The sequence below is a fragment of the Condylura cristata genome, unplaced genomic scaffold (assembly GCF_000260355.1).
Source record: "Condylura cristata isolate star-nosed mole 26May11 unplaced genomic scaffold, ConCri1.0 scaffold00020, whole genome shotgun sequence".
NCBI classification, from domain to species: Eukaryota; Metazoa; Chordata; class Mammalia; order Eulipotyphla; family Talpidae; genus Condylura; species Condylura cristata.
The window spans coordinates 28,135,001-28,162,285 of NW_004567121.1; the positions used below are offsets into that span (position 1 = coordinate 28,135,001).

The following is a 27,285-nucleotide window of genomic DNA, read 5'->3' on the forward strand; positions in this document are numbered from 1 at the left end:
ACCAGAACCTTCCATGAATGAGAGTGCTGTGTCTTAACGGAAGCCTGGAGAATTCCTAGTTATCCATGATCAGATGAGGGTCCCTGGAACCTCGAGAAGAGCTTCATCCTGAGCACTAATTGTGCTTGGAGCAATCCACAGCAAAAGGTGGCTCTGGCTTTTAATGGAGGAAGCTAGAAGAGACGGCAGAAGGGTGTGCAGGATGGTGTGGCATGTGTGGCCTTCCAAGTCACGGGGATGTGGCCTCTGTGTGCTGGGCTGAGAGCTGCAGAGATGTGGCTGGGAGAGTGGGTGGGGAGTTTGGGCAGCCTGGGAGCTTTCCGCCCTGCCGTGGGGCTCTGCACCTGCCCCTTTCCCTGGCCTTCTCCCCAGCCTTCTTCCACCCCCCCCCACCCGACTTCCATTTCTTTTTCCCAGGACCACCCTTGTCAATAAGCTCAGTTACTGAGATCTGCTCTTTTCTGTCCATCCAAGATGACCTACCTCCCAGATTCTCTCCGCAAAATAACTTCCTCCCCCAAATTTTTAAAGACTTACAATACCACAGAGTGAAGAATGAAATTTAAAGTAAGCAAATGAGGACAAGACATTCCCTCCTTCCCTGAGATAGAAGTGGGATTTGCCTTCACTTTCAAGGGTTACATTTGTGTTAATCATGAACAAACACTCATATGGACCCCACACTGTACTTGAGCCAAGAAGACCCTTTCTAGACCTAGCAGAACTGCCCCCCACCCCCTTCACACTCTCACCTTTGCAGGGGAGTGGAGATGTGGGCTTGTCGCTTACCTGGAGGTGGGTGACTGTTAGCCTTATGGGGCTGAAGTCCGGCCCCGGACACAGCTGTGCACTGCTCTCCTCATGTCCTCAGAGCCGCACCCACTAGGGTTTGTTTTCTGCTCTACCCAGCTCAGCGCCTGCGGCCTGGCCACCTCTGCCAGGGCTAGCGTCGGGGAGGTAGTGGGCCACGGTCTGCTGCAGGAGCAAGTAATTCTCATCCAGCGTGGTGAGCATTGCCAGGGCCGCACAGGCTCTGGCACAGGGCGGGCTCCACTAGGGGCTTGATAATTCTTAAAATGAGTTTAAATACTATACAGATACATTCCTGGGGAAACAAATCTCCCTCCCCCTTCCATGATTTTTAAAAAGATTTATTTATATATGCATACAGAGCTGGGTACAGGCCAGAGGTGCAGGGGCGGTGAGAGGATTCACCAGAGACAGAGCGGGGAGCAGAACAGGCAGATTGATGAAGTACACTGCTGGGGGGAGCAGCGGGGGGTCAGGAGGGGTCTGCTGTGCCATGTGGGTCAGCTCCCTGGCAGATATGCCACAGCATTGTGGATAGCTTCATAGTGTTGCACTTTAACCCCTTATGCCACCAGGGAGGCCCTTCTCCCATGATTTTAATTCCTCCTCCAGTGGCACCTGGTGCTGTCAGCTTGGTGTATGTACAACAAGATTTTTTCCAGGCACCTACATTTGTGTGAATATATACTTTTACTTCAGTTGCTTTTTTCTCCCTTTTCCTTTTTTACGTAAGTAGAACCACACCACTTGGCTTTTCACTTAGAAGAAGTCTGGTCAACCGAGCCACGCACTAAGTGTTCTGTGCACCGTATGGACGACCGTGATTCTATTAACCTTTCTCCTGTCAGTGGCCGTTACGTTGTTCATGGTATTTTATAGCATAAGCGTTGCAGGGTGTCCCGCCTCTTTGTGCATCTGTGTTTCTCCGAGATACCTAGAAAGAGAGATGTTGGATCGTAGGGATTGTGCATTCTGCATTTAATAAAATCTGCCAAATTGCCCTCCAAAACGGGCCGCGCCAATTTATGCTCCTGTAAACAGCGTATGAGAAGACTTCCACCTTTGCCAACATCAATATTTTGCTAATCTAGTGGGTGTGAAACTGGTATCTTGTTATGATTTTAATTGGATTTCCCAGATGATAAGTGAGGTTGAACATCTTTTCATATGGTTATTGGCCATTTGTGCTGCTGCTTCTGTGAGCTGAGCAAATGTTGCTTCCTCTTGCTTTATAGCCCTGCAGTCGCAGCAGACTGTGCTTCCTGTCTGCCCTGGGAGAGCAGCCTGTGAATGTCCGAGGGTCCTCTCCTGCTGGGCGATATTCCTTTAATAAGCAATCGCTAAGCACCTACTAAGTAGGGGGGCATTGTACTGGGGCCTTTGGAAATAAGGAAATGAATTAAGTGTGATCTCCTAGGCCTTCACCAGGAGACATGAGAAAAGGCAACGCAAAGTGGACCATTAAGGATAAAATCAAATTATTAGCAAAGGATGTGGGTAGTTTTAGGGTATTTATAAAGGACAGAGCTTTCTCTCCCTCATTCACCACATATAAATGCACAAAAAACCTGAACTTGAGCAGGCTGGCCTCAAAAATAGAAACACCTGAGGATGCCATCTGGAGCTGGCGAGGCAAATGACTTTACCAAAAGGCTGAACCAGTTTGCAGGGTGCTGTGGTGACAGCCTGTGCTTGGTGGTGAAGTCCATGGCTGGTCTTCAGAACTGGCTGGGAAATTGTCATCACAGTGAGTCCCACCCTTGGGGGGTAGGCTGTTTACACCTGGAAGTGTTTGCTTATTCTGGGGCCACCCCACTTTGTAGTGTGAGAAAGCCAGTGGCCAGGAGGGTGGGGGTAAATTGCCCAGGGGCCACAGCAAAACCAGACAGAGGCAAAGTGGTGCTTTTTTTTTAAAAGATTTATTTATTTATGCATACAAAACTGGGATACAGGCCAGAGGTGCAGGCGGTGAGAAGATTCACCAGAAACAGTGGGGAGCAGAACAGGCAGATTGACAAAGTACACTGCAGAGGAGAGCAGTGGGCGAGGCAGGAGAGGTCTGCCACGCCATGTGGTCACCTCTGGGGCTGAGGATCGAACTTGCACTGAAGTGGCAGCCACTCTCTTGCAGTGCTGAGTTTTAAACTATTGCGCCACCAGGGAGGGCCTGTGGTGCCTTTTCTAATGGCATGCTCATGTCTACAAGGGTTCAGAAAAGCATTTTTTTCCCATAAAGCTCACTTGTCCAGTGCTGTGACTTTGCCTTTCCTCCTCATCACTGTCTGCCTTTTCTCCTCTATTGTTCCTTGTTCTTCTGCTGGCATCAGAAAGGTAGATGGGGTGCTTAGGCATAGGCATGAGAGAGAGGCTTGATGGCCTCACTGAGAAGGGGGTGCTGCAACGTTGCTGCTCCCCCACCCCTCACCCCGCATTTCCTTAGCACAGGAGCTCACAGCCCTGCTGCTGCTGGCTTTGGTTACCCCTGGTCTGTCCCTACCGGCAGTTTTTTCATGGTCACCTTAGTGTTTGCCTGTTATTTCAAAGAGGTGAGCCTTAGCTGGGCAAATCCTGTACTGGGAGGCTGGCGGTAAAGGTAACGCCCCTGTGAGTACGACCACCCGCTGTGCTCTAGCATTCACTGGACACAAAGGGAACTTTGAAGGGGAGTTGGGGGTCCCACCCTCCCCTAGGGAGGTTAACTTGTGCTGCATGGGGGCTGTTACTGGATGGCACAGAGGGGCCAAGGCTTGCCAGCTAGCGCTGCCTGAGGGCCTCCAGAAGGCCTGGAATGGGAGGTGCCTGACAGATGGGCACAGGGGATGGACACAGAGTGGGATTCTAGAAGCCGAAGCCCGTAGAATCCCCCCAGGAGTTTGGAGTATCCCGGTGCCTCAAGATCCTTTGCATATTTAGTGCAGCTTTGAGAAGCAAGTCTTCATAGCATTTCCTCTGGGGCTAACAAAATGATATAATGGTTAATTTCTCACTGCTTTGCTTTAAGACTAGGCCACTTGTCAGTGAGGCCCCAGGATGTTCACACAGGGGGTGGCATTCCTCTGTGACTCGCTGGTACACTAGTTGAGGGAGGTAATGGATCCAAATTCGGGGCTCATTTAAACCTCAGGGGACTGTGCAGCCAGGGGACACACCCAGCCCCATCCCAGAGGGCACCTTTCAGCTGGGATGCGCCCTCTGCACTCCTGGCACCAACTCTGGTGAGCAGAAAGGGTGAGAAAGTTGCGTTTGGATTCTCTAGGGAATTCTGGAAAGGGTATCTTTAGTATCCTTTGAGAATTCCAGTAGGTCTAAGTGAGGGGAAGGACTGTAAGGGAAAGGAGCTGCTGATGGTTAGGGGGCAGCAAGGGATCTGGCAGCTGGCTGTGGGGGTTGGGGAGGAAATGTAAGGAGAGAGAAAACTACCGAGAAAGGTGGTCAGATTGTCAAGGATCTCCCTGTTGCCAGTGAGGAACTTGGGCTCAGTATTTTAGGGGGATACCTCTGGCAGCATTGCCAGGGTGCCCAGACACAAGAAAGCTGGGGAGCAGGACTGATTAAGGCATTATCTTTGACTTTGAGGGATCACTTACCTTTGCAGGTCAGAGGTGGGGAGGGGGTATGTGTGAGAGAGAATTCACCAGAGACAGAGTGGGGAGAGCTACTAAAAAACACTGCTGAGGGGAGCAGTGAGGAGGCAGCAGAGGTCTGCTGTGCCATGTGGGTCACCTTACTGGCTGGGAATCCAGTTCAGGCTGTGTAGCTGGTCCTTGGCAGTGGCAGTGCTGAGACTTAACCCCTAGATCACCAGGAGGCCCTGAAGGATGTGTTTTCACGAGCAGAAGTTTTTCATTGTCATAAAGTCCAATTGATCATCTTTTCTTTTATTGGTCAGTGTAGGATCTCTAAGAGCTCTCGCCTACCCCAAGTTCATGATGATATTCTCATAATAGGGGTGGATTTCTGAATTAGATTTTGGACAAGTTGCTTTTTGAGAGGCCAGCATGGTGGCTCTCCATGAGGAAGGGTTTAGTAGCAGCAGAAGATGTAGACCTGGAGCCTGGGAGTCCCTCCTGTACAGGGCAAGAGCAGGCAGAAGGGAGAGGTGGGGAGAAGGGTGGGGTGGGAGAAAAGGTCCAGGACAAGACCTGGACCTGAGGCTTCTGGGAGCAGCTGGCCACCAGACATGCTGGAAGAATTTCTGGAGCCAGCCAGAGTAGCACGCAAGGCTCCATCCCATCAGCCTGCAGGGCCCTTTCTAGCCCCATCAGGCCGCGTGGCCACCCTACCCTTCACTTCGGTCTTAAACTCTCCTGGGCCAGCAGCCCGCTCCCGGTGTGGGTGCGGTGGGAATCTCTCGCCATTCCTCCGACTTGCCACGCTCTGGTCACCTTCTTCACAGGTGCCGTCTGACTCGTCGCCATCTTCTTTAGTCAGTGAGTGGTGGGCAGTACAAATATTTTACCTTTTCGCTTCCAACTCAGATGGATTAAAAACAAAAAGGGACAAAACAGCTAGGTCTCTGGTATGTTTGGAGCGAGATGCAGTTTGGAAGGCAGCTTCGTGGAGCAAAACACAAACAAAAACAAAAGTTGACTTAGACTCACGTTATTACATGCCCAAGATGCTATTCAAATTCAGTGTTTCTCCATTAGAAAGGTGCACAGAAATGTACTGTTTTAGGGCGCTGTGATTTTAAAGCCAGCTCCTCAGATGGTTATGGGGTTCTTGAAAGTGCAAGCTGCCAAGCTTGGGATTATTTGATGTTAACAAAATCTGTCACTGAAGAGAGTCCCCCAAGATGCACTTTCCGGGGCTCACTCACCGCCCTTTGCCCACATGAGTCACTGGGAGTGGTTTAGTGTCTATCTTAGGGAGGCCTGGCCCATCATTTCCAAGGCCTGCAGCTGCATGTACAGCCTGGCTTGAGAGTCGCTGACCTTGATAAGGATCTGAGAAGAAGCCAGGACTAAGGGAGAGCTAGGGAACCCTTTTCAAACATGGGGGGTGGGGGCAGAGCTACCGGAAAGGACTTGGGGGAGGAATTCAGATCTCTCCTTTGGGATGGAGATGGTTGGTGGCCCCGCTGTTTTCAGCAGCAGTTTGCCGCAAAGCTTATCTGCTGGCTCCTCCTGGGTCTTCTTTTTGGACCCTGAAACCCGAGAGGGTCCGCAGGCTTGAATCTGAATGGTGGTCCCTAGGCCCCTCCCTCTGACCCCCGGAGCCGGAGCCCGGAGAGGGGTGGGGGAGGGAAGGGAAAACAGCTCAGGCCCTTCTGGTTTACTTGGTTCATTTTGACCCACATAAACCAGGTACGAAATTAACAATTCTCTTCCAGGCCCAGTTTCAAAAGCAAGGGGACATCACCTGTCCTCCAGCAAACTTGTCACTCGGTCCTTTCACCTCTCAGATGGTACACTCGCCTCACTTTCTTTGATTTCATTTGTATGACTCAGTGGCCCCACTAGGCTGATTAGGAAGCCAAGAACCAGAGAAAGTATACTTAGTTCTTGCCTTACCAGCTCAGCCTGACAGTTCACGCCCACTCCTGCTGGCTTTCCTGGTGAGGGCTCTGAGGTCTGGGCACCGGCTGTGCGGCCATCCCCTCCCAAGCCCACACACCCACTCCCCAGGCCCCTAACCGGCTGGCTTGCAGGTGGAGCTGCACCCTGTTGCTGGGAGGCAAATGTGATCAGAGCCCAGAGCTGGGTTTGTGGAGAAGCCTCTTGGGGTGCAGATCCAGAGCTGTAGGGGAAGGTGGGAACAGAGGGAAGAGGCAGCAGCTGAAGGCATTTCTGGCTTCTAGGCATGCACCACTGGGGAATGAGGGCCCTGGGAGGGAGGGCCGAAGGAGAGAAGGTTATCAAGGAGGGGCTCCCGACCCTCCATTCTACTCTGGGTCAGAGTTCATGGGGGTGAGTGACCATAGAGCAGGTGCCAAGCAGCCCCCCAGGCAGCTATGTGGACAGCTGGGTGTGTGTTCTCATTCCCCCTCTTCATCTGCATTTGCTGACACCCCAAAGATCTGGGTTCCGGTGTGAGAAGCCCAGTGCGTTTCACCTTCTCACCCTCCCTCCAGCCCACCCTGCCTTGACTGACTGCTGCCTCCTGGGTCCCCTTCAGCCCACGGAGGAGCGAGGAGCACCTCACCACATAATAGGCCGTCTAATTGCACGCTCTAATGAAGCTGTGGTTTCTTGTGCTGGGCCCCGGGAACACAATCAGGCTGTGAGTGATGGTGGGTGGAGGCCACCTCTGCTGTGTCCCCCCACCTCGGTAGCCTGGCCCAGCTCCTGCAGATGCCCAGGATTCTGAGGTCCAGAGGCAGAGGTGGACTCCCAGAGCGCACCTCCTGCGGGTTTCAAGCCAGACTGACCCGGGAGTCAGGCGGCCCCGCCCCATGACATCTGCCCCAAAGGTTTATTTTATCACTCCAGGTTTGGGGGCGATGGTGTGGAGCCCCTACAGGCCACCAGGCCAGCCCAGGCAGTTGTCATGGTGACCATCTTACTTTTCTTCCTCAAGGAGGCTAGGGGGTCTCTCTTTCAGTCCCAGCCTTCTGCCTGGGCTGCCACTTCTCTGCACACCCAGCCCCTACCACTGCCTACAGCTTTCTGCCTTGAGGACCATCATTTTCCAGTCATAGGTCCTATCAGATAATAATATGTTCTGGTTTAAAAGGGGAGCAGGAAGGATAGGCCAGGAGATGGGGTGGTTCACCTCAGACAGTGGCACAGAGGACCCTCGAGGGGTGCTGCTGCCTGCCCCTCCCCCCCCACACCATCTTCATCATGGCTCTGACCCTCTGGGTGCCCTCAGCTTCCTCACTGGGAACCCGACAGCCAGCTGGTGGATCCACCATTTGACTGGCATTGTAACCACCTGGTGGGGGGCTTTAATAGGTTCCTGGGCCCTCGCCCAGAACTGCTGATCTGCTTGGTAGGGCTCAAGAATCTGATCTTTAAAAAATCCTTGTTTAAACCTGAGTGAGCTTGGGATTCTCCTGGCAAGATGATCTGTTAGGCCCTCATGGAAAGAAAAGGAAGCTCTGCCCGTGCTGAGGTCTGATTGGTCTTTCTGGGTTCCAGGAGTTTCTGAAGAACCCCTTTAGGTCCCTCTAGTCAGGAAGCGGGTGTTTCCTGGTCATACTGGCTTAGCCAAGACCGGGCCCCCACCTTTCCCCCACAGGAGAGTGAGAGAAGGCAGTGGGGGGGGGGGACGTTGCCATAACAACCAGCTCCAGGCAGAGGCCTTCCTTCCAGGGGCTGGTACTTCACCCCAGTAATGGTGGTTTCCATGGAGATGGGTTTCTGAGGGGCAAGGGGAGCAGTTGCCCCACTTAGAGCATTAATCAGGAGTTGCCACAAGGGAAAACATCTCCAGGTGGGAGTCTTGGGCTCCTGTCAACTCAGAGTCCCCCCCCCCCATCGCCACTGCTCTCTGGACGCAGGTCTGACACTTTCTCCTGCTTGTGGCTCTCTCCAGACCAGTCTCCCTAGCAACAAGTCCTGCTAACTCCTTGCTGTTGGCTCTGCGGCTATTTTTAGCTTCCCTGCCAGCAGCCCAGTCCTGGTCATTTGCTCACAACCTCCATCTGGGCTGCAGGGAAATAGAAAACCAAAGATTCTTGGTCTCTTTGGGAAGCCCTGAACCCCTTTGCACCTATTAGGGTTTTGGTACAGGAAGTGTCTGTTCCCAGAGGGCCCCTGGGCAGTGGATTCCAGATTAGGCTTCTAAGGTGATGCTGAATCAGTTCAGCAAACGCTGTTTTAATCACCCACTGTGAGCAAGGAGCTTTGGTCCCGCCACTTCCATAGGAAGCTAAAAAAGGTCCAGTCCTTGCTCTCTGGGAATTTTAATCCTGTGGAGGGAAAAAGATGAGTGTGTACCTTAGTACACGCAGAGATTGGCAGGTGCTAAGAGAGGATTACAAAGTGCTATAGGAGCCCTGGGGAAGCGAGGAAGGGGCGGGGGCACAGAGTAATGAAGCAGGAGGAGGAAGTAAGAGTAAGCCTGCCCCAGCAGCACCACCTACTAGAACTTTCCGCCATGATAGAAATGCCCTACAAAAGATCTGTGTCATCCAGTACAGTGCCCCAGCCATATGTGACTCCCAGTGCAATGGGAGAACTGGGATTTTCGTGTAACTTTAATTAATTTAAAAGCCACATGCAGCCAGTGGTTACCTTACTGGATAGCTCAGGTCTCCAGTAAACTTCCTGGTTGCAGTAATCAGCAAACTGGGCTGAGAAGGTTGGGCAGGATTTGGGCTGGTGGAAGTTGCAGGGGAAGGGGTGAGGAGCAAGGAGAGCAAAGACAGAGGCAAGGCAAGGCCACCTCTGGGAAAGAGCAGGTGTGTGTGTGGGCACAGGGAGGCTGTGTGATGTAACACAGCCTCTAGATTGTGGGACCTGGTGCGCCCTACCAATCGGCAGGTAGACTTGGAGCCCTGAGGTTTTCGAGCTACAGGTAGGGAAGGCCAGGATCAGAACAGGTATCTACCTTATTTCTTGTTGGATAAGTTCTCCCTGGCTTGAGTCAGTGGGAATATTTGGCCAAAATATTATGTGTAAGCACTGGCTTCTCAGTTTTTTCCCAGTATATTGCCTTGCAGATGGCTTCTGATGTTCAGTAAAGGGGCTCAGCTGGTGTCTGTCCCCCACATCTTGCCTACACTGACCTCTGTGACAAAGCATGCCACGAGGCCGGGCTTCAGTTAAACCAGCCAGGTGTTCCTACCTGGACCTGTGGGGCTACTGCTCTTTGGTGAGGGTCCCGGCCTTGTGTCTCCTCTCAGTTCTGAGAGGCTGGAATGTCAGGCGAACTGTTCTTCTGAGAGACAGGAGAGTGATGGACACCTCAGTGAAGTCTGCTGATTTAGAACGGGACATGCTCTTGCCACACAAATCCTAGGACTTGGGCTGTTTTCTGGCAGCTTACAGATACCAGAGTCACTGGAAAATGTAAGGAAAATTAGAATTTGCTTGATGACTCTGGGATTGGGGCTAAGAGAGTCAAGTGTCCCTAAGAGGTATTTTCATCACGCTCGGTGGCTATTGAATCACTGCCACCTGCCTGCCAACAGGAAATGTGTCCTCTCTTTGAGGTCACCCTCTCTTTTGGACCAGCCTGGATACTTCCTCTCCAGACTTCTTTTAGGCTTTTGACATCTACCACATCTTCCTTTCATCCACAGTTCCTTTCAAAATACCTTTACAACATCGCTAAGATCCCTGCTATCTTAGGCTTCCTATCTTTATCTCAATCAAAGAACCCATCCCAGCAGCTTCCCTGGGTCACTTTGGAAGGTCCAGACAGATGTGACCTGGGGCTCCTTGAAGGCTGCCCTGTTCTTTTTTCTTGACCTCTTGTGTTACTAGCTCATAAGGTCTCCTGTGCTTTGGGGTCTATCTTGCCCTGTGAGCACAAAGAAGACAGATGTGTCCAAATCAGTCTAGAAGAGTCCCTTTCTGTGTAGTATACAGGAGAGGGGAGGTGCCGTGGGTGGGTGAGGGGACACCTTGGACTCCCTTGGAGTCCTCTTGCTGCCTATGTGGGGAGCTATATAGAGCTATATAGAAGAGATGGCATATGAGCTTTATTTTATTTTAAGATTTACTTATTTATGCATTTAAGAACTGGGGTGAAGGCCAGAGGTACGGAGGGTGAGAGGACTCACCAGAGACAGAGGAGGGAACAGAACAGGCAGACTGACTGAAATACACTGCTGAGGGGAGCAGTGGGCAGGTCAGGAGAGATATGCTGCGCCATGGGGGTCAGCTCCCTGGCCGGGGATCCAACTTGTGCTGCAGTAGCTGTGGCCAGCTTCATATTGCCAAGACTTAACCCACTGTACTACAAGGGAGGGCCTGTAAGCTTAATTTTAAAGGGTAGGGAATTGGCAGTTGGAGGGGAGAGGCTGCTTTGTAAGTGGGCTGAAGGAAAGTGGAACCTATGGTGCCCTTCTCGGCCAGCAGTGCGCAGGCATCCGGGCATCGCTGCTCACTGGCGGAATGATTCCCAGGAGCACAGGTGTGGAGCCTGAGGAGTTTAGCCACAGTATGCTTGACCAGGAGGTGCAGAGAGGAGACAAGAGTATCTCAAGTAAGCCACCAACCAGATCGGAAACTTCATTTTCAAAGGAGGCCTGGGGTGAGATCTAAAGAGTGTTGTTTGCAAGGTCTGGATACTTCCCACAACCCAGCGAAGACGCTCAGCAGGTCGTATTACATTCCTTAAAAGTCAGGAGCAGGCAAGAGACAGCAAGGCAGGCTCTCACCACTGAGTGGGGATCTCTTGCAGAATCATACTAAGCAGACACCTGGGGTGGGCAGAGCAGGAATGGTCTGGGGAATGGCCCCTTTCCTTACTGTGCAGAGTCTGGGTCTCTGTCCACTTGGGTGGGGTTGGTGGGGTTTTGGAGAAAGCACTCTGACTTGGAGTCTTCCTCCTTCAGGGCTGGCTTGCTCTGGTGGTCCCTGGAAGGTCCTGAGCCCCAGGAGCGTGGTGGGCCCTTCTTCACAGCTCAGCCCTTGATCTCTTTCTGTAGGCACCTCCTTGAGCTGGTTTGCTCAAGAGAGGATGGTATTCTAGGGCCAGGGGAGGGCAGATGTCCTCTCTGTGGTTTTGTGAATGAGACAAGTTCCGGGGCTGGTTGTTCAAGGACTTCTTGGGGCCAGGCAGGTTGTCCAACCTTACGATGGTGGAGCCAGACCCAAGTTCAGATGGGCTGACAAGAGCTGGAGACAGCATTTGCCTTCAGTTCCTCTGCTTTTCTAATCCACTTCTGCAAACTGAAACTAGGCCAGCCTTTCCCAAGCCCCCCCACTCATCTGTCTCCTCAGAAACCCTGCAGTTGGTCTTCGCTGCTGTGGGTTGTGTCCACAGGCACCTTTCACTGCCCCCTAAAGCTTAGCTTGTACCCAGCTGGTCACGGACAGATTTTCCTCCCTTCTCAGCTTGACATCTTTCTTATCTACCCCACATTCCAACTCTGATTCATGCTCTGGCCAGGCCGCTGGTCCCTTCTGTCCTTCAAACCACCCTTTTTGTTGTTGTTGTCTTTCTAGCCCTCCTCCCCACTTGGCTTGCTGTTTATGATTAAGTGAAGTTTACAGAAGATTGGTTCAGTGACCTTCTCCTCACCCTCCAAGTCTAGTAGCCTCTGTCAGTTCCTTGAGGGCAGGGCAACAGGGGGCTCCTTATCTGATGTGGGTGGAGATGTGTGTCCTCTGTGGGGGCAGGGACATGGAGGCTGGAACTTGAAAAGGTTGTGGCTGCTCCTGGAGGCTCCAGTGGAGGCCTGGGAATAAAGGAAATGGCTCCAAGTTTGAACTAAGAATGAAGGAATGGCTCCACCTTGGAGCAGAAAAAGGAGAAAAATCCATGTCAGACCCAGAGTGCCCTGAGGGAGCCAGGGCTCCTGCCACGACACAGGTTTCCGAGTCTGACCTCCGCAAGCTCCTGCGAGGCCCTCCCTCTGCCCACCTGTAGTGTGACTGTAAAAGGGGCGCCCCTGCCCCAACGTTCGTGTTTTGGAGCCTTCCAAATTTCTGTGCTGTGCCTTCTGTCCATCTTTGTACTGAGTTTTCCTGCGGCTTCCTGGGCCGCTTCGTTCATCTGTAAGTTTTTTCTTCTCTTTTTTTTTTCGGTAGTGCCTCTAAGGGATTCACTTTCAACAACTTTCTCCTGGCTCTCCCAGACTGTCCGAAACCTAGCTCCTCTCACCCGCGCTCCCGGTTCTCAGCGCTCCCAGCTCACCTCCGCCACCCGTCCCTCCCAGGTCCCCTGCGGTCCTCGCCCCGCTCCCCGGGGGCTCTCCGCCTCGTCCCCCAGGCGTGCCCGGCTCTCACCGAGTAGGGGGCCAGGAGGCGGGGAAGGCCCGGCCGGGCGGGAGGGGGCGGGCCGCCGGCCTGGGCGGGGCCCTGGGAACGGGCGGAGGCCCTGGCTCGCCCCCCGGCCCCTCGGACCAAAGGAGAGGGGCTGGCCCACTGCCAGCGTCGGAGAGCCGGCCCCCTCCCCCGGCCCGCTCGCAGCCAACCAGGCCCTCCAGCGAGCCCACGTGACCTGGAGTTCTAGACAAAGAAATGTTCAAGCCCTCCCCCCCACCACCCCCCTCCCCCTCTCTCTGGCCCCCTCCGCCCCCAGCCCCTTCGCCCCCTTCCCCTCCCCCCAGTCGGGCAGCTACTTACAGAGCTTCAGGGCCGGGGCTCACACCTGAGCCGGACCGCAGAGGGGCTGCACCTGGCCTTATGGGTAGGTTCCTGGACGCAGCCCTGGGGAGACGGGGGGCGGGGAGGCGGCGGGGGCCGGTGGGAGGATCTCTGGGTTTGGGAAGAGTCCAGTGTGCCTCCCTGGCCCGAGTTCTGGAGATGCTGAGTTCGTGCTGTCCCTCCCACTCCCTCAGGAGCCCCAGGGCCCCACTTAACCCAGCGCTCAGGTGGGACCTGGCTGGTCAGAGGCCAGGAGGAGCAGCCTGCCCTGAGCCCCGGGGCAGTGGTGAATGAAGACAGGGGTCAGGCCCTGCCTGGGACAGTGCTTTTGCTGGTAGAGGGTTGCTGGCACTTCCTGGCTGACCTGTGTTCTGGCTGGTGGGCCACACTGTTCTCGGGCCATGCCAACCTTGCATACTCCTAAGGGAGCTAGCGTCTCCTCTCCTGTGTGCCCCTGCGAGCCACTGGGCAGCCCACCAGACAGAAGTGGTGGTGGAGCAGGAGCAGTGTGACACTGATGGGTTGTGGCACATTGCAGGGCCTGAGGGGCTGCCTGCTCTCCCCCCACTCCTCCCACCCCCCGCGATGGGACAAGTGCAGGGGACAGGGAGTCCGCGTGGGCGCCCAGAACTTTGACCTTTGGAACGGAAGCAGCCTGAGTGGAAGAGGGCGGTGGAGGCGGGACAGCTGTTGGAGGGAAGGGGACGGACTGGACAGGGAGGCCTTGGCTCCAGAGGGAGCGCAGTTATCAGTGGCTTCCCCAGGCTGCGCAGAGGCTGGGCCAAGTGGCTTCCTTGAGATGCGGTTGGGGGGGTGGGTGGCAGTAGCATCTCCTTGATCCCACCCAATCTTTTTTGGCTTCTTTGGTGTGGGGCCTTCTGAACTGAGGGTAGGAGCCTTTAACCCAAATGCTGAGAGCGGAGTTAACCCTTCTTTCACCTATTGTTTGCCTGGGGAGAAGGGTTGGAGAGAACTGGAAATGGGCATTCCCCAAGGGCCTGCTGACTATTCTAATGAGCCCCTCCCCCACCCAGCCACTGTCTCTGCCGGTCTTCCCCTTCTCTCTGCCTCCTGCTGCTAACCCACCCCCTTCTTCCTCTCCACACCCCCCCCCCCACTGGCCTTGTCCCTATGGAGGCCCCCTTCCTCCTCTGGCTGCCAAAACCATGCTGGGTGCATGTTCTTCTGTACCCAGCAGTTGAGGGGGGGGACTGAGAGGGGAGGTTCACAGCCATCAGCAGCAGCATCTGACAAGCTGGGGGAAGTTGTGGGGGAAGAAGAATGTTCAGGAACTCACTGAAGAGGGGTTGAGCAGAAAGACAAAGGGGCTGTGGGGGAGTAAGGAGGGTGGTGTCAGGCACGACTCCCGGGGCTGCTTGCTGTGGAAGTGACTCGATCCTTCCCTCAAAAGGCCCCTCCTGCCACCTGCATACCTTGCTCTGACTGAGGGGCTTGTCAGCCCCGGAAAAAGGGCCCTTGGATCATCCAAGACAGCAACCCGACCTAGATCTTAGGAGGAGCCCTGGCTGAAGGGAAGGGAGCAGAGAGCCAGTTATGGCGCTTGTCGGTCATGGGCCACAGCTGAAGATTCTAGAAGAGAATCCCCCTCCTCCACAGGGTTGAGTCACAACTAGGTGCACCTTCTTGAGAGGTGATGGTAATAGGCAGTAGGAAGGGAGGGCAAAGTCCTGGCCAGGTGAGAGTGGGGTAGGGAAGGATGAACAATTACTTAGCGTTCTCCCACCCCCGGCCCCTCAGGCCTCATGAGCTCCTTTTCCCTGCTGCTTGTGGGCTGGGGGCAAAGGATGCATTTATCCCACTTTAGAAAGCATTGAGTCAGAGAAAGTACCAGGACTTCCATCCTCTGTTTTAGGAATGACTACAGCAGCAGCTTTGGTCTGTTGCCAGGGGCAAAGTCTTTGAAGACTGACTGAATGAAATAAAGTGAATCTACAAGATAGTGGACCATTGAGCGTAAAACAAAGGTGCTTAACCTGCGACCTTGGGATCCCCTGATCCCTTGACAGGCTTTGAAGAGTCCTTGGAATTCTTGATACTTACATACATCAGATTCTTAAGCCTGTCTGCAGAGGTTAACAGAAATCCTTTGGTTCAAATGCTTTTTAGTTTGGAACAACCCTGAAGAGAAGGGCTGCCTTGTGGTTTGAGGACTTAGTTTCCACATGGCTTTCTGATGTTCTTTTTTTAATCTTGAGAATGGGTTTGCATTCACAGCTCTGAGCTCTCAGGAGAAGCTTCACAACGAAGGGCCTATGAAGGTGCGTCTTTCCTTTCTGAACCCGGTGTAGAATGGGTGCAGAGCTGGCGTGGGAGGGCCACTTGTGTTTGATTCAGTAGTTGGGGTGAGAGAGATTAGACTGAGTAGCTCTCAGCTCAGTAGCAAGGATTTCCTTCTCTGTGGGGTGATGCGAATCCTGGAACAGGTTTTGTGAAGGAAAGGATACACAAAGCCTGGAAGGTTCAGGACGGCGCTGCCCAGTTTGGAGAGAATTGGATTTAGGTTATTGTGTCCAGGGGATGGCAGAGCGGATGCCTGGTGAAGCGTGTGCTCAGTAAGGGGCTGTTGGGAGTAAGTGTGCCTGCGCATCTGAAAGGTGCACTTAGAAGCAGGGAGCACGCACTTGGACACGAGCCTGGACCCTCCAGGGTGGCATGGAGGCAGGCAGGCTTTCTTGAAACTCCAGGGTGTTTGAGCAGATGGAGTAGGAGATGAGCTTTTTAAACACAGTGCAGTGAGCTCTTCAGTAGACATCACGACAAAACTAGAATTCTGGTCTGGAAGCCAAGATCAGGAATAGCAGGGGTTGATAAGAAAATTGTGATCAAAACCACAAGAGGATCCAATTCTTGCCTGGGAATTAGGCGAGGAAAGGATAGAGCCAGCCAAGATTTGGACCTAAGGGAATGTCTGTGATCTCGGTGTTGAGCAGCAGGCAGCTGCTGAGGCTCACCGGTGAGGAGGTCAATGAGGCCAGGGAGGGCGATTTCCTGAGAGCAGGTGGGACTTGAACCAGGTGATAGGAGTTTGCCTTCTACTTAAGGTCTTTCCGTTTTCCCTGGATGGCCACTAGGGCTGTCGAGGGAAGACTCTAGCGCGTACCTCCACTATCTCCAGACCACAGAGGTTAAGAGCGCCTTGAGTGTCCAGTGGCCTTGCTAGTTCCTGTAGAGGTGAAGGCAGCTTCTGCCCCTTGCTTGCCTAGGCTGAGAAGAAAGCCAAGGTGATCGCAGTAATGAATGCTGTGGAAGAAAATCAGGGATCTGGCGAGTCGCAGAAGGTGGAGGAGGCCAGCCCTCCTGCCGTGCAGCAGCCCACGGACCCTGCCTCTCCCACTGTGGCCACCACGCCTGAGCCTGTGGGGGCCGACACCGGGGACAAGAACGCCACCAAAGCGGCTGATGACGAGCCCGAGTACGAGGTGAGCGCCCTGCTTGTTCGCTGCTTCGTTCCGCCCCTCCAGGGTCCTTCCACTGCTGGCTCCTGCCATCCTCCGTGCTTCCTTCTTCACTGACCCCCCCCCAGCCTTTTATCCCCCCAATTTTGCTGTTTTGGTCCGTTCAGATGAAAGCGCCCTGACCGCATATGCCCAGGGCCAGGTGGCAGGGCCTCTTGACCACTGCCTAATGATTTCTGCTTGGCGCTCCAGGACGGCCGGGGCTTCGGCATTGGCGAGCTGGTGTGGGGGAAACTGCGGGGCTTCTCCTGGTGGCCAGGCCGCATTGTGTCTTGGTGGATGACGGGCCGGAGCCGAGCAGCTGAAGGCACCCGCTGGGTCATGTGGTTCGGAGACGGCAAGTTCTCAGTGGTGAGTTCGGGCAATGAGGATAGCCTGAGGGGGTGGGGGGAGTCTTGGTGACAGGGCCTGTGGTCTTGGCTGGGGGGCATGGTTGGGACTTGGGGTGGTAGAAGAGGGCCCAGCTCTCCCTAACTCTGGACCTATATGGGTGGGTGAAAGCCTACAGGTCGCTAGAGTGCCTTGAGGGTCCCAGCGTGCTGGCTGCCGGATTTGCCTCCAGAAGCCCTTTCTTGCCTACAAGCAGGCGCTCCCCACACACTTGGGCTTCTCCTCTGCAGCACACCAAGTGGTCACCAGCGTGACTAGTCCCTGAGGGCAGAGAGGTCGAGTCTAATTGCCCCCCAGCCAATGTCCAGGCGGGTGGAGGTTGCTGGGAGAGTGGAAGTGGGAGCAGATGCGGGCATGGTTGTCACTCCAGGTGTGTGTGGAGAAGCTGATGCCACTGAGCTCCTTCTGCAGCGCTTTCCACCAGGCCACCTACAACAAGCAGCCCATGTACCGCAAAGCTATCTATGAAGTCTTGCAGGTGAGTTGCCCTGGAAGCACTCGGAAGAGGGAGATGAGAGATGAGGACCTGCCTCTGCTTGGCCCCAGCTGGAGCGCAAGGGTTAGGCCTAGGCAGCCCTGTGCCCCACCCAGGCCCTTTGGGTTCCCTCTCCCCACCCCTTGCTCTCCACTTTCACACTCTCCTCAGACCTCCTCCCCCTTTTCTGCAGCATTTCCCACTTGGCCTGGCCCCCTTTCTGGTGCCATGATCTTACTGATCTTCCCGGTTCTTGGGTCTGCCCTCCAGCTTGTCCTAACAGCACCGCCTCGCTCGTTGCCTTCCAGGTGGCCAGCAGCCGTGCAGGGAAGCTCTTCCCAGCGTGCCATGACAGCGACGAGAGCGACACTGCCAAGGCTGTGGAGGTGCAGAACAAACAGATGATTGAATGGGCCCTGGGGGGGTTCCAGCCCTCTGGTCCCAAGGGCCTGGAGCCCCCAGAAGGTAAGCCAGTGCGCAGCCCTGCCTCTGGGACCCCCCTGCTGGCCATGCAGATCCCTGCCAGAGCTGGGAGAGCCAAGTTTAAGGGCATCCCCTGGGGGGATGTCCCCCCACCCCCCCACCCCAGGTCAGAACAACCTGCTTCCTTTGACATGAGAGTGGGAGTAGGAAGGAGGGACAGACACAGGCCTTGCCACACTGTGGGGAGAACAGAGTTGAGGAGGGAGCTGGATTCCTTGTCAGCAGGTAAACGTGACCTTGTTACAACCTGCTTTCCTGATCCAGAGGAGAAGAACCCCTACAAAGAAGTTTACACAGACATGTGGGTCGAACCTGAGGCAGCAGCCTATGCACCACCCCCACCAGCCAAAAAACCCCGAAAGAGCACAACGGAGAAGCCCAAGGTCAAGGAGATTATCGATGAGCGCACAAGAGGTAGTTGGCCTGGCTCTGGAGAGTTGCGGCGAGGCCAGCATTCAGAGGAGTGGGGTGGCCCCTGCAGCCTCCTCTGATGCTGGGCCTTCTCCCCTCCGCAGAGCGGCTGGTGTACGAGGTGCGGCAGAAGTGCCGGAACATCGAGGGTGAGTCTGGAGGGTGTGAGGCCTGCTCCCTTGGGAAGTCCGGCCTGTGCCCCTGGGTCGCATGCAGGCTGGCTCCTGTGCAGAGTAGCCGATCCTGGGGTGACCGGCACAGTCACTGGTGCCCCATGATGCTCTGTCCTGCATGTCCCCCTGTTTGCTTTCCCCATGCTATACTCTCACTGGCCTGTTGCTGGCATGGACTGGTCACCGGGTTTGGCCTGGGACACACACTCCTTTAGGATTTGATTGAACTTGCCTGGTCAGTGGCCATTGGCGTGTCCCTGCCAGTCTCCTTTGGCCTAGTTGTGTGTGTGTGTGTGTGTGTGTGTGTGTGTGTGTGTGTGTGTATTTGGCTTCGGGCTTCTGGGGCGGGGAAGGATGGGCCAGGATGTGCAGCTGGCCCAGTGTCTTTGCCAGGTCACTGTGCTCCTGGATTGGCAGCATTGCTGCTTGGAGAGGCTGGGATCTAGGCTGGGGTCCTGCTGTTCCTAGGGTCACCTTGCAGACTGCTTGCCTATTCAGGGGCTGGTCAGCGTGCCCATTGTTATGTCTGGCTTTTTTCCTGGAGCTGGGCTTTGGCCTGATCCAGGAACAGGTTCTTCAGTCTCACCCCACTTCTCTGCTTCCCAGACATTTGCATCTCCTGTGGGAGCCTCAACGTCACCCTGGAACACCCTCTCTTCATTGGAGGAATGTGCCAAAACTGCAAGGTGGGTTTCTCGGCAGGTGTGGGCCTATAGGGCAGTGCCTGGGGTGGCTGCGTGTTGGCTCTGGACTTAGGATCAAGTGCTTGCCTGATAGGCCGCTTCCTCTGAAAGACCCTCCCCACCTCAAAGGCCCCACCCTCCCCCGAAGTCCCCCGATGGGGCTCTTCACAATCACTGGTGTGAAGAACAGTCTGATGGCCCTTGGGCCCCAGGAGCCCAGCCAGGGACGGGGCTGCTGCTCCCGCCCTTCTTCTGTCTACTGCAGCTGGTCTAGGAGACCTGGTGTCCCAGACCCAGGTCCGTGGTTTGGGCTGGACCCCGCCCGCATGGGTGCTAGGGTCGCGGCTTCAGGGCTAGGTCCGAGTTCTTAGATGGGAGCCTAAAGTTGGTGTCCCTGGACGACCCTCGGCCCTGCCTGCTGGTCTCTGACCTTCCTGCTGCCCTCAGAACTGCTTCCTGGAGTGTGCATATCAGTACGATGACGACGGCTACCAGTCCTACTGCACCATCTGCTGTGGGGGGCGTGAGGTGCTCATGTGTGGGAACAACAACTGCTGCAGGTGAGAGCCCCTCCCCGCGCCCCCTCCCATCCCCCACCAGTCCTGGGCTTCACTATTAGTCCCGCTGGGGCCGCAGCCGTGCTCCCCTGGGCCTGGACCTGAGGCCCCTCCGCCATGCTGGGCTCCTTCCAGGTGCTTTTGTGTGGAGTGTGTGGATCTCCTGGTGGGGCCGGGGGCCGCCCAGGCCGCCATTAAGGAGGACCCCTGGAACTGCTACATGTGCGGGCACAAGGGCACCTACGGGCTGCTGCGGCGGCGGGACGACTGGCCCTCCCGGCTGCAGATGTTCTTCGCCAATAACCACGACCAGGAGTTTGTGAGTGCTGGGCCTGGGTCCTGAGCTCTTTGGCTCCTGACCCACGAGGTGGTGGGGTGGGCCCTCGGTGAGCAGAGGAGCCCCAGGTGCTGGCTGGGTGTGAGGGTCTGGCTGGCAGGCAGCCCCTCCTGTGGACACCCCTGGGTGCTCATCGGCCTGTTCTGCTTCCTGCCTAGGACCCCCCGAAAGTGTACCCACCTGTCCCAGCTGAGAAGAGGAAGCCCATCCGGGTGCTGTCTCTTTTTGATGGGATTGCTACAGGTGAGGTGGCCTGGGCCCCAAGTGCCTGCATCCTTGTCTGGAGGTGGAGGCTCTGCGGGCTGTGTGTGTGTGTAAAACTCTGGCCAAACAGTGATCGACACGACACCTGAGATAGCACCCTGGAGGGGAGGCTCGTGTTCAGTGAAGTGCTGAACCGGGTGTCTGACGCGTCCTTTGCTTGACAGAGGAGACTCAGGCAGAGGGCCGCGTGGTGGCCGGTGAGAGGTCGCTGGGGATTTTCACAAAACCGGTGTCCACGGCAGAACAGGCGGTTCTGTTTGATCGTCGAGTCCCAGTAGAAACCCTCTAAACCCATGGTCTCAGAGTACCGGGATGAGTGTGGATCCCTTAACTGGTGTCTGGCGTGTGTCTTTCTGAGCACGTATGAGTGTTGGTAGAATCACAGGGAAAATAAGACAGAGGGCTACTGAGCACGTGCTGTGTGGTGACGTGTGTTCTGCACGTGTTGTCCAGCTTTTCATGTCGCCCCCTCCCCCAGAGCTGGGCTCTGTTTGTAAACGCGACACTAAGCACCCTGGTTTATTTAATCCTGCTTTGTTGACTCTCCACGCCATAGTGAGCGTGCTTCGTATGGGTCTTCATACCTTCAGTTGTCACCCTTGAGGGACTGCTGACAGCATGTGGGGTGTAGGTGCCATTTCCCTCACAGGGTTCTTGACCTGCTGTAAATCTTCCCCTGAGAAGCTGCGCTAACATACCACATCCCCCTTCGCCCCCAGGCTCCGTGCGTAAAGGAAGGGTCTAGCATGCTATTGGGGGCTTGGCTAGCGGGTGGGTTCCCAGGCTGAGGCTTTGTCTTCGCTGTCGTGTTGTGGAAACTCGGGCAATTCACTGCATGGTTCCCAGGCTGGAAGCTTGAGGCCTCCTTAAACTGTGTCGCACCCAGGGGGGCACCAGCTCTTCTTGGGGAGGTCTGTGGGAGCTGTGGAAATGGTGCCACCACAGTCTCTTCTGAAGCACTCAGTCTGTTTCATTCTTTTCCTTGCTCAGATCAGCTAACACTCATGGAGGGTCATGGTAGGAAGGGCCGTGTGGTTAGCTGAGGAGGCTACTCTGTGCTGGAGACCATTTGCAACCAGAAGGGCTGAATTAGAACCTGCTGAGCGGAGGGGTTCCAGGTGCTGGGGCTCATGGAGCAGGAGGTGATTGGGGGTGGGTGGATGAATCCTTCCTGGAACAGGTGGCGCCCTTGTTGGGTACTGAAGGCTGGAAGAATTGCAGCAGGAGGGGAAATGGAGTGGAGTGAGAAAGAACCAGTGTGCATGAGGAAAACAGCCCAGGAAAGGTCACCTGCTTCCCCTGGCTCCTAAGACCACCTGCTGTCTGATCTGTCCTTCCCAGCCTGGGCTGCCTTCTAAGCAGATGGGGCTGTTAACACTTAACACTCCAGTTTGATCCAGAAGCATCCTGCAGCTTAGTGGGCAGGCGGGTAGGCGGGGACCCACATCTTCAACTGGTGAGAGGGCTCCCGTGTGAAGACCAGAGTGCTGGGGAGGCGACCCCTGACCGTGCATGCTTCTTGCTGGCTGGACAGGGCTCCTGGTGCTGAAGGACTTGGGCATTCAGGTGGATCGCTACATCGCCTCGGAGGTGTGCGAGGACTCCATCACAGTGGGCATGGTGCGGCACCAAGGGAAGATCATGTACGTCGGGGACGTCCGCAGCGTCACACAGAAGCATGTATGTCAGTGCTGGGGGCCGTCCCGCCCTCTCTCCCTTGCACTCACTGGGGGTGACACCGGCCCACTTTCTTCTTGTTGATTTGCTCTTTTCCCTACGACCCCAGCCTCTGTCTCGTTTCCCCTTTTCCACAGTTTTGAGAGGGTAGCAGGAATAAGGGGGGTTCCCTGTTTGGGATCAAGCTGCTTCCTGGCTAATTTCAGGGCCCTTTCTGGTGGGGTGCTTTGGCTTGGAGCCAAGCTCCATGCCTCTCAGTACTTCTGGTGACAGCTTTACCAGCGTCCATTTCTCGGGGGGCTCTTCCACTTACCTGCATGTACCCCTCAGTGGCCTTTAGGGCATTGATGTGTTCGGGTATCCTGCATCCTGTGCCCAAACTGCAGGGAGCTTAAAGCCCCTTCTCAGCCAGGTGTCCAGCCTGGCCGCCTCCTAACCAGCACAGCTCTGCTGAGAAGAGTGCATGACCTTCCCCACTGACCTCAGACCCACCCACTCTGTTCCCTCACCTCACTGTTTAGAAAATTGAGCCCAGAGTCAGTGCCTAGCCTGAGGCCGCAGGGCATGTACGCACGCATGCGTGTGTGAGTGACGTGAGCATACAACACAGCTGGGGCTCCACTCCCGTGCCGTTGCCAAATTCACAGATAATTTCTCTTTTCCTTTCTGCCTCTGTCCCCGGACATCAAGCCCATCACATTACCTTTATCCTCCCAGATCCAGGAGTGGGGCCCATTCGATCTGGTGATTGGGGGCAGTCCCTGCAATGATCTCTCCATCGTCAACCCTGCCCGCAAGGGACTCTACGGTATGTGTCTGCTCGCCCCCCACCTCTGAGTTGGTGCTTGAGCACATAGATTTCCTACTTGGAGGTTTCTGCCCGGGGTCGGCTACTCCCCACGCCCATCCTCTCCCCTCCCCGTGCCCGAGCCACACCACTGTCTCCTGCAGACAGCCCAGCTGACGGCTTTCTCTTCCAACCTCTCAGAGGGCACTGGCCGGCTCTTCTTTGAGTTCTACCGCCTCCTGCATGATGCGCGGCCCAAGGAGGGAGATGATCGCCCCTTCTTCTGGCTCTTTGAGAATGTGGTGGCCATGGGCGTTAGTGACAAGAGGGACATCTCGCGATTTCTCGAGGTATAGCCAGCAACCTTGGTTTGGCCGGCTCACTAGTGGCGTCTGCCTTGGACTGCAGCTTGCTTCCTGTTTCATCTGCACTGTGGAGCTGGGGACTGGGGACTTCTGCTTTCTTTGCCAGGGGCCCACTGGGGAAGCTCAGGGCTTTCCTGTTAGGAAGGGTAGAAGCCTTTTAGAGGCTCACGCTGGAAAGAACCCAGGATCTCGCTCTAGTAGGCGGCATGTGGGGCTCAGGGCTAAGGGACCTGACGGTTATTAAGCAGGATTCCAGGCTGCTGGGGCCGAAGTTGAGTTCCTGCCCAGATGGCTCATCCTTACTCCATGGCACCCAGACATGCTTCAGACGGCACCTGGGAAGAAAATGACTCCTGCTTCTATTCCCCGTATCTAGGGTCACTAACACCTCAGCTGGTGGTCCTGGCTTGGGTATCTTACTTGGCTGTCATCCGGCTGCACTGGGACCTTATCCCCAACCCCTGGCACTTTCTTCCTCCAGGCTTCGGCGAGCTAGAGCTCTGTGGTCCAGTCCGGCAGCCATCGGCCATGCCTTAAATAGCATGTCACACTAGCCCCATTGCAGGTGTCATTAGCCACCGAGAGCTAGAGTGCTAGGGACGACTGGGGAGGGCATCAGAACTTCTGTCAGAGTCGGTCTCCGGATTCCAGGGGAGCATGTGCAGTTCTGGCTTTTCCTGGAGGCAGCTGTCCCAGCAGGTGGCCCCCCAGGGGGAAGCAAGAGTCTGTGTGTTACGGCTCTAGACTGGCGAGGTTTCCTGGCACCTGACTGTTCTGTCCTCCTTTTGCTCATCTTGCATCTCTGCTTTGTAGTCCAACCCTGTGATGATTGATGCCAAAGAAGTGTCAGCTGCACACAGGGCCCGCTACTTCTGGGGGAACCTTCCCGGTATGAACAGGTTGGTGAGCGCACCCGTCCTGGGGCCTGCGGGGTGGGTGGTGCCAGCAGGTGGCAATGGCCTGAGGCTGGAGGGTCACAGCCCCTCCTGCTGAAAATCCATGCTTGGTTAGGCTCCCCTTTGTCCTCCTTGCAGAGGAGGGAGTTGGCGCACAGCAAAGGCTTGCCTGAGAAACCAGTAGCTGGTCTTAAGTTGACTCGTCTGTCAAAGAAGCGGCATGCCCTGTGTGACGGAGTTGGCTCCAGCATGAGCACTGAGGCGCCAGAGGCCAAGGATGGCTGGGGGCTCCAGGCAGCACCAGATCCGTGGGTGCTGCCCGAACTGGCTTCAGGCCCCTCGCTGGAAGGTGCTCTTTGTTGAGGCCACACAGATTTTAATATTCAGGAATGAAAAAATTCCATTTCTTTGGTATAATAATTACATCATTAGACTCTTAAAAGAGTAAGGAGTCGTGGTTGAGTTGGCAGTTCAGAAGCAGTGGAGTTAATTTAGGACTGAGTATAACCTAAGTTAGTGAGTTTAACTCTTTCATTTTTAAGGAAGTTGACTTAGGAGTGTATGTCACCATATTTTTAGAGGTGTAACACTGCTTTTGGAGTTGCTAAAAAATTATTGAGTCATACTGTAAGTCTGTGTTTTACGATTTCCAAAATTTCAAATTCTTGTTCACAAGTATTATGAATGAGTTCTTGGGGAAAATTGGAATATATTACTGTTAAAAAGTCAAGCAGTGCAATCCACCCAATTTAGATATTTGTTAGGAGTTTCTCCAGAATGTTTTGAGTATGGATTTTAAACCTCATTGGTATCACTCCAACTCAAAACATCTCATCTCATCCTGACCTCAGTCTTCTCCTTGTCTTCTCTGCTGTTAACCTGGGATTACAGAAGGTTCCCCAGCCTCATACCTACTTGGTGAAACTTCCATTTTTGCCAGGCTTATTGGTGGAAAGGTCATTGGTATATCTGATCTGAAACTCTGTGGCTCCTAAGTGCCCAAATTACGCTGTGTGTGTGTGCTGGGACAGTGTGCTACACGTAAGTCCATTGTTGCAGGGAGGACATGGACTGGGCATCTCCTGACAGACTGGGCCCTGTGGGGCCCAGCTTCTTCGAGCTATAGAATTCTAGAACTCTGGGCTTCCAGCAGCAGAGGGTGTAGAGTTTAGTGAATCTTAGCCCACTGCATATCAACATAACTATCATCCCAGTCAAGAAACAGAACCTGCCGTCACTATGGAGCTTGCTTTGTGTAAAATAATCGGGTCTTCCCCTCTGGACAGGCGTTACTTGCCTTCTTTTCAGATTTTGCTTTCAGATGGAAGATTCGGGGGATGTGTCCATAGGATGGCTACCGTGTGTGGTTCGTGTGTTTTAGGGGAGTTTAAAGGGATCCCAGAGTGGGTGACAGGAAGTTTTGCTCAGCCTTCGTGAGGTCAGTGGCCCTGGGCACATTCCTGCTGGTTTTGGTTGTTACCTTCTCCCTTCTGCCTCCTAGGCCATTGGCATCCACTGTGAATGACAAGCTGGAGCTGCAGGAGTGTCTGGAGCATGGCAGAATAGCCAAGGTTAGCCCAGCACCCAAGCCCACTGCCGGGGGAGGGCAGGGAGAAGGGCAGAGGGCAGGATGGACTTTAGCAGGGCCAGGGTGTTGTCCTGCCTGCCCTCTAGGGCCCGGTGGGCACAACTGGTATGGAGAGTGTCATGTACACTTTGGTTTGGGGGCCATGCTCCCAAAGGGAGAGTCCAGGGGGAGACCTAGAGGGCAGGGAGTGAGAGCAAGAGTCCTGGCTTCTGCCCTTCTTTGTCCACATGGTCCATAGCACTGTCCTGTGAGCTTGACACTAAGACATTTCTGCCAAGGTCCTGATAGCCATGTGGGCTTCTAGGTTTTAGGGCAGGAGCCCTGGGGGCAGAAGTTCTCCTGTGGGGCAGACATGCCCTTGTTCTGGGGGCATCTATGGCGGCAGTGCACCAGGCATCAGGTTCTGCCAGCGCAGAGGCAGCACTTGGGCTGTTGGCACTCAGGCGTCTTGGCCCTGGGTACTGTGACGTCCTTTTGCTTTCATGTCACTGTGCATGCAAAGGACCGGTTTTTTGGAAGCCACTTCCAAGTTCTGGGCAAACAGGGAGGAGACTGGGGGTGGCAGGTGACCTCACAGCGGGCAAGAAGGCAGAGCAGTGGGTCCGCGGCAGCTCCTGACCAGAACCTGCACCCAGCCCGTGCCCTGGGTGGCCAGCCTCTGGGAGCTGGAGCCAGCTCTGACCGGAGGCTGGCACAGGCACTGCCCCCTCAAGACCGGGAATGAGTGCTTACCTCTCTTCTCTTCATCTTCTAGTTCAGCAAAGTGAGGACCATCACTACTAGGTCGAACTCCATAAAGCAGGGCAAAGACCAGCATTTCCCCGTCTTCATGAATGAGAAAGAGGACATCTTATGGTGCACTGAAATGGAAAGGTACTGGGCTGAGGGGTCATGGCTCTAGGTCCCGACGGCTCTGCCTCTGCCAGCAGGCATGCATCTTCCAAGTACGGTGTGAGCCGGGGCTTAGCCACACATTTCCCAGCATGGCAGGTTCCTGGGAAAGGCCCAGAATGCGAGGCGACTTAGAATCAGCCCCCGATGTCCAGGCTGACAGGCCCTTCAGTATTTGAGGGGACGTGGCAGCAATAGCCACTCCCAGACTCTTGCAGTGCTTGCCTGGGGCCTGTGTGCTTTGCCAGTGGGGCCAGCAGAGCCCCAGTGGGCTTGAGCCTCAGCACCTGAGGTGGTGTGCACCTGGCCAGTGGGCATTAGGAACACGGACCCTCTGGGTGGAACCAGGGTTTAGATAGACCACTCACAGCAGGTTTGGCCCTCACGGTCTGCTCTCCTGCAGACGAGGAGTCTTGAGTGCATATTCACCACACACTGACTCCAGGTGTCCCCGAGGCCTCTAATCTCGGGTGGAGCCTGCCTGGAAGTGTTCTGCACACACTTTACCCTTCAGCAACTGCCCGGATCCAGTCACATGGGTTTTCTTACAACCACAAACGTAGAGGCCAGTAAGGCAGCAGCACTGCTGTAAATGTGCATTCTCGGGATTTCCTGAGTCTGCCTCTAGCTGGCCGTGGCGGAATGCAGTACTTGGTGCCCACAGCATGTACACGTGAGCTCGGAGCTTTCTCTTAACTGCAAGGCTTCTGGCCAGCAGCTGACCACCAGCTAAAGTTTTGGGGAGTAGAATTACACTCAGATTTTTGATGCCGTGTTTGGCGCTCACCCCCGTGGTGTGCGAGGGTCAAGCATACT

General features: G+C 55.0%; 1 protein-coding gene across 4 annotated transcripts in view; it reads left to right on the forward strand.

Annotated features, from left to right (window-relative positions):
- Positions 1–27,285, forward strand: part of DNMT3A (DNA (cytosine-5-)-methyltransferase 3 alpha) — a 91,226-nt gene that overhangs the window by 61,037 nt on the left and 2,904 nt on the right. For 3 of the 4 annotated variants that reach the window (XM_012727516.1, XM_012727518.1, XM_012727517.1), the window contains exons 7-22: positions 16,241–16,456; positions 16,685–16,843; positions 17,253–17,360; positions 17,666–17,822; positions 18,105–18,254; positions 18,356–18,400; positions 19,031–19,110; positions 19,555–19,667; positions 19,800–19,983; positions 20,160–20,244; positions 21,800–21,945; positions 22,633–22,750; positions 22,931–23,079; positions 23,908–23,993; positions 25,492–25,561; positions 26,333–26,451. In XM_012727516.1, the coding sequence (XP_012582970.1) occupies positions 16,241–16,456; positions 16,685–16,843; positions 17,253–17,360; positions 17,666–17,822; positions 18,105–18,254; positions 18,356–18,400; positions 19,031–19,110; positions 19,555–19,667; positions 19,800–19,983; positions 20,160–20,244; positions 21,800–21,945; positions 22,633–22,750; positions 22,931–23,079; positions 23,908–23,993; positions 25,492–25,561; positions 26,333–26,451 (1,985 nt within the window). The remainder of the gene's footprint in view (positions 1–16,240; positions 16,457–16,684; positions 16,844–17,252; positions 17,361–17,665; positions 17,823–18,104; positions 18,255–18,355; positions 18,401–19,030; positions 19,111–19,554; positions 19,668–19,799; positions 19,984–20,159; positions 20,245–21,799; positions 21,946–22,632; positions 22,751–22,930; positions 23,080–23,907; positions 23,994–25,491; positions 25,562–26,332; positions 26,452–27,285) is intronic. The other variant, XM_004686391.2, reaches the window with a different exon arrangement.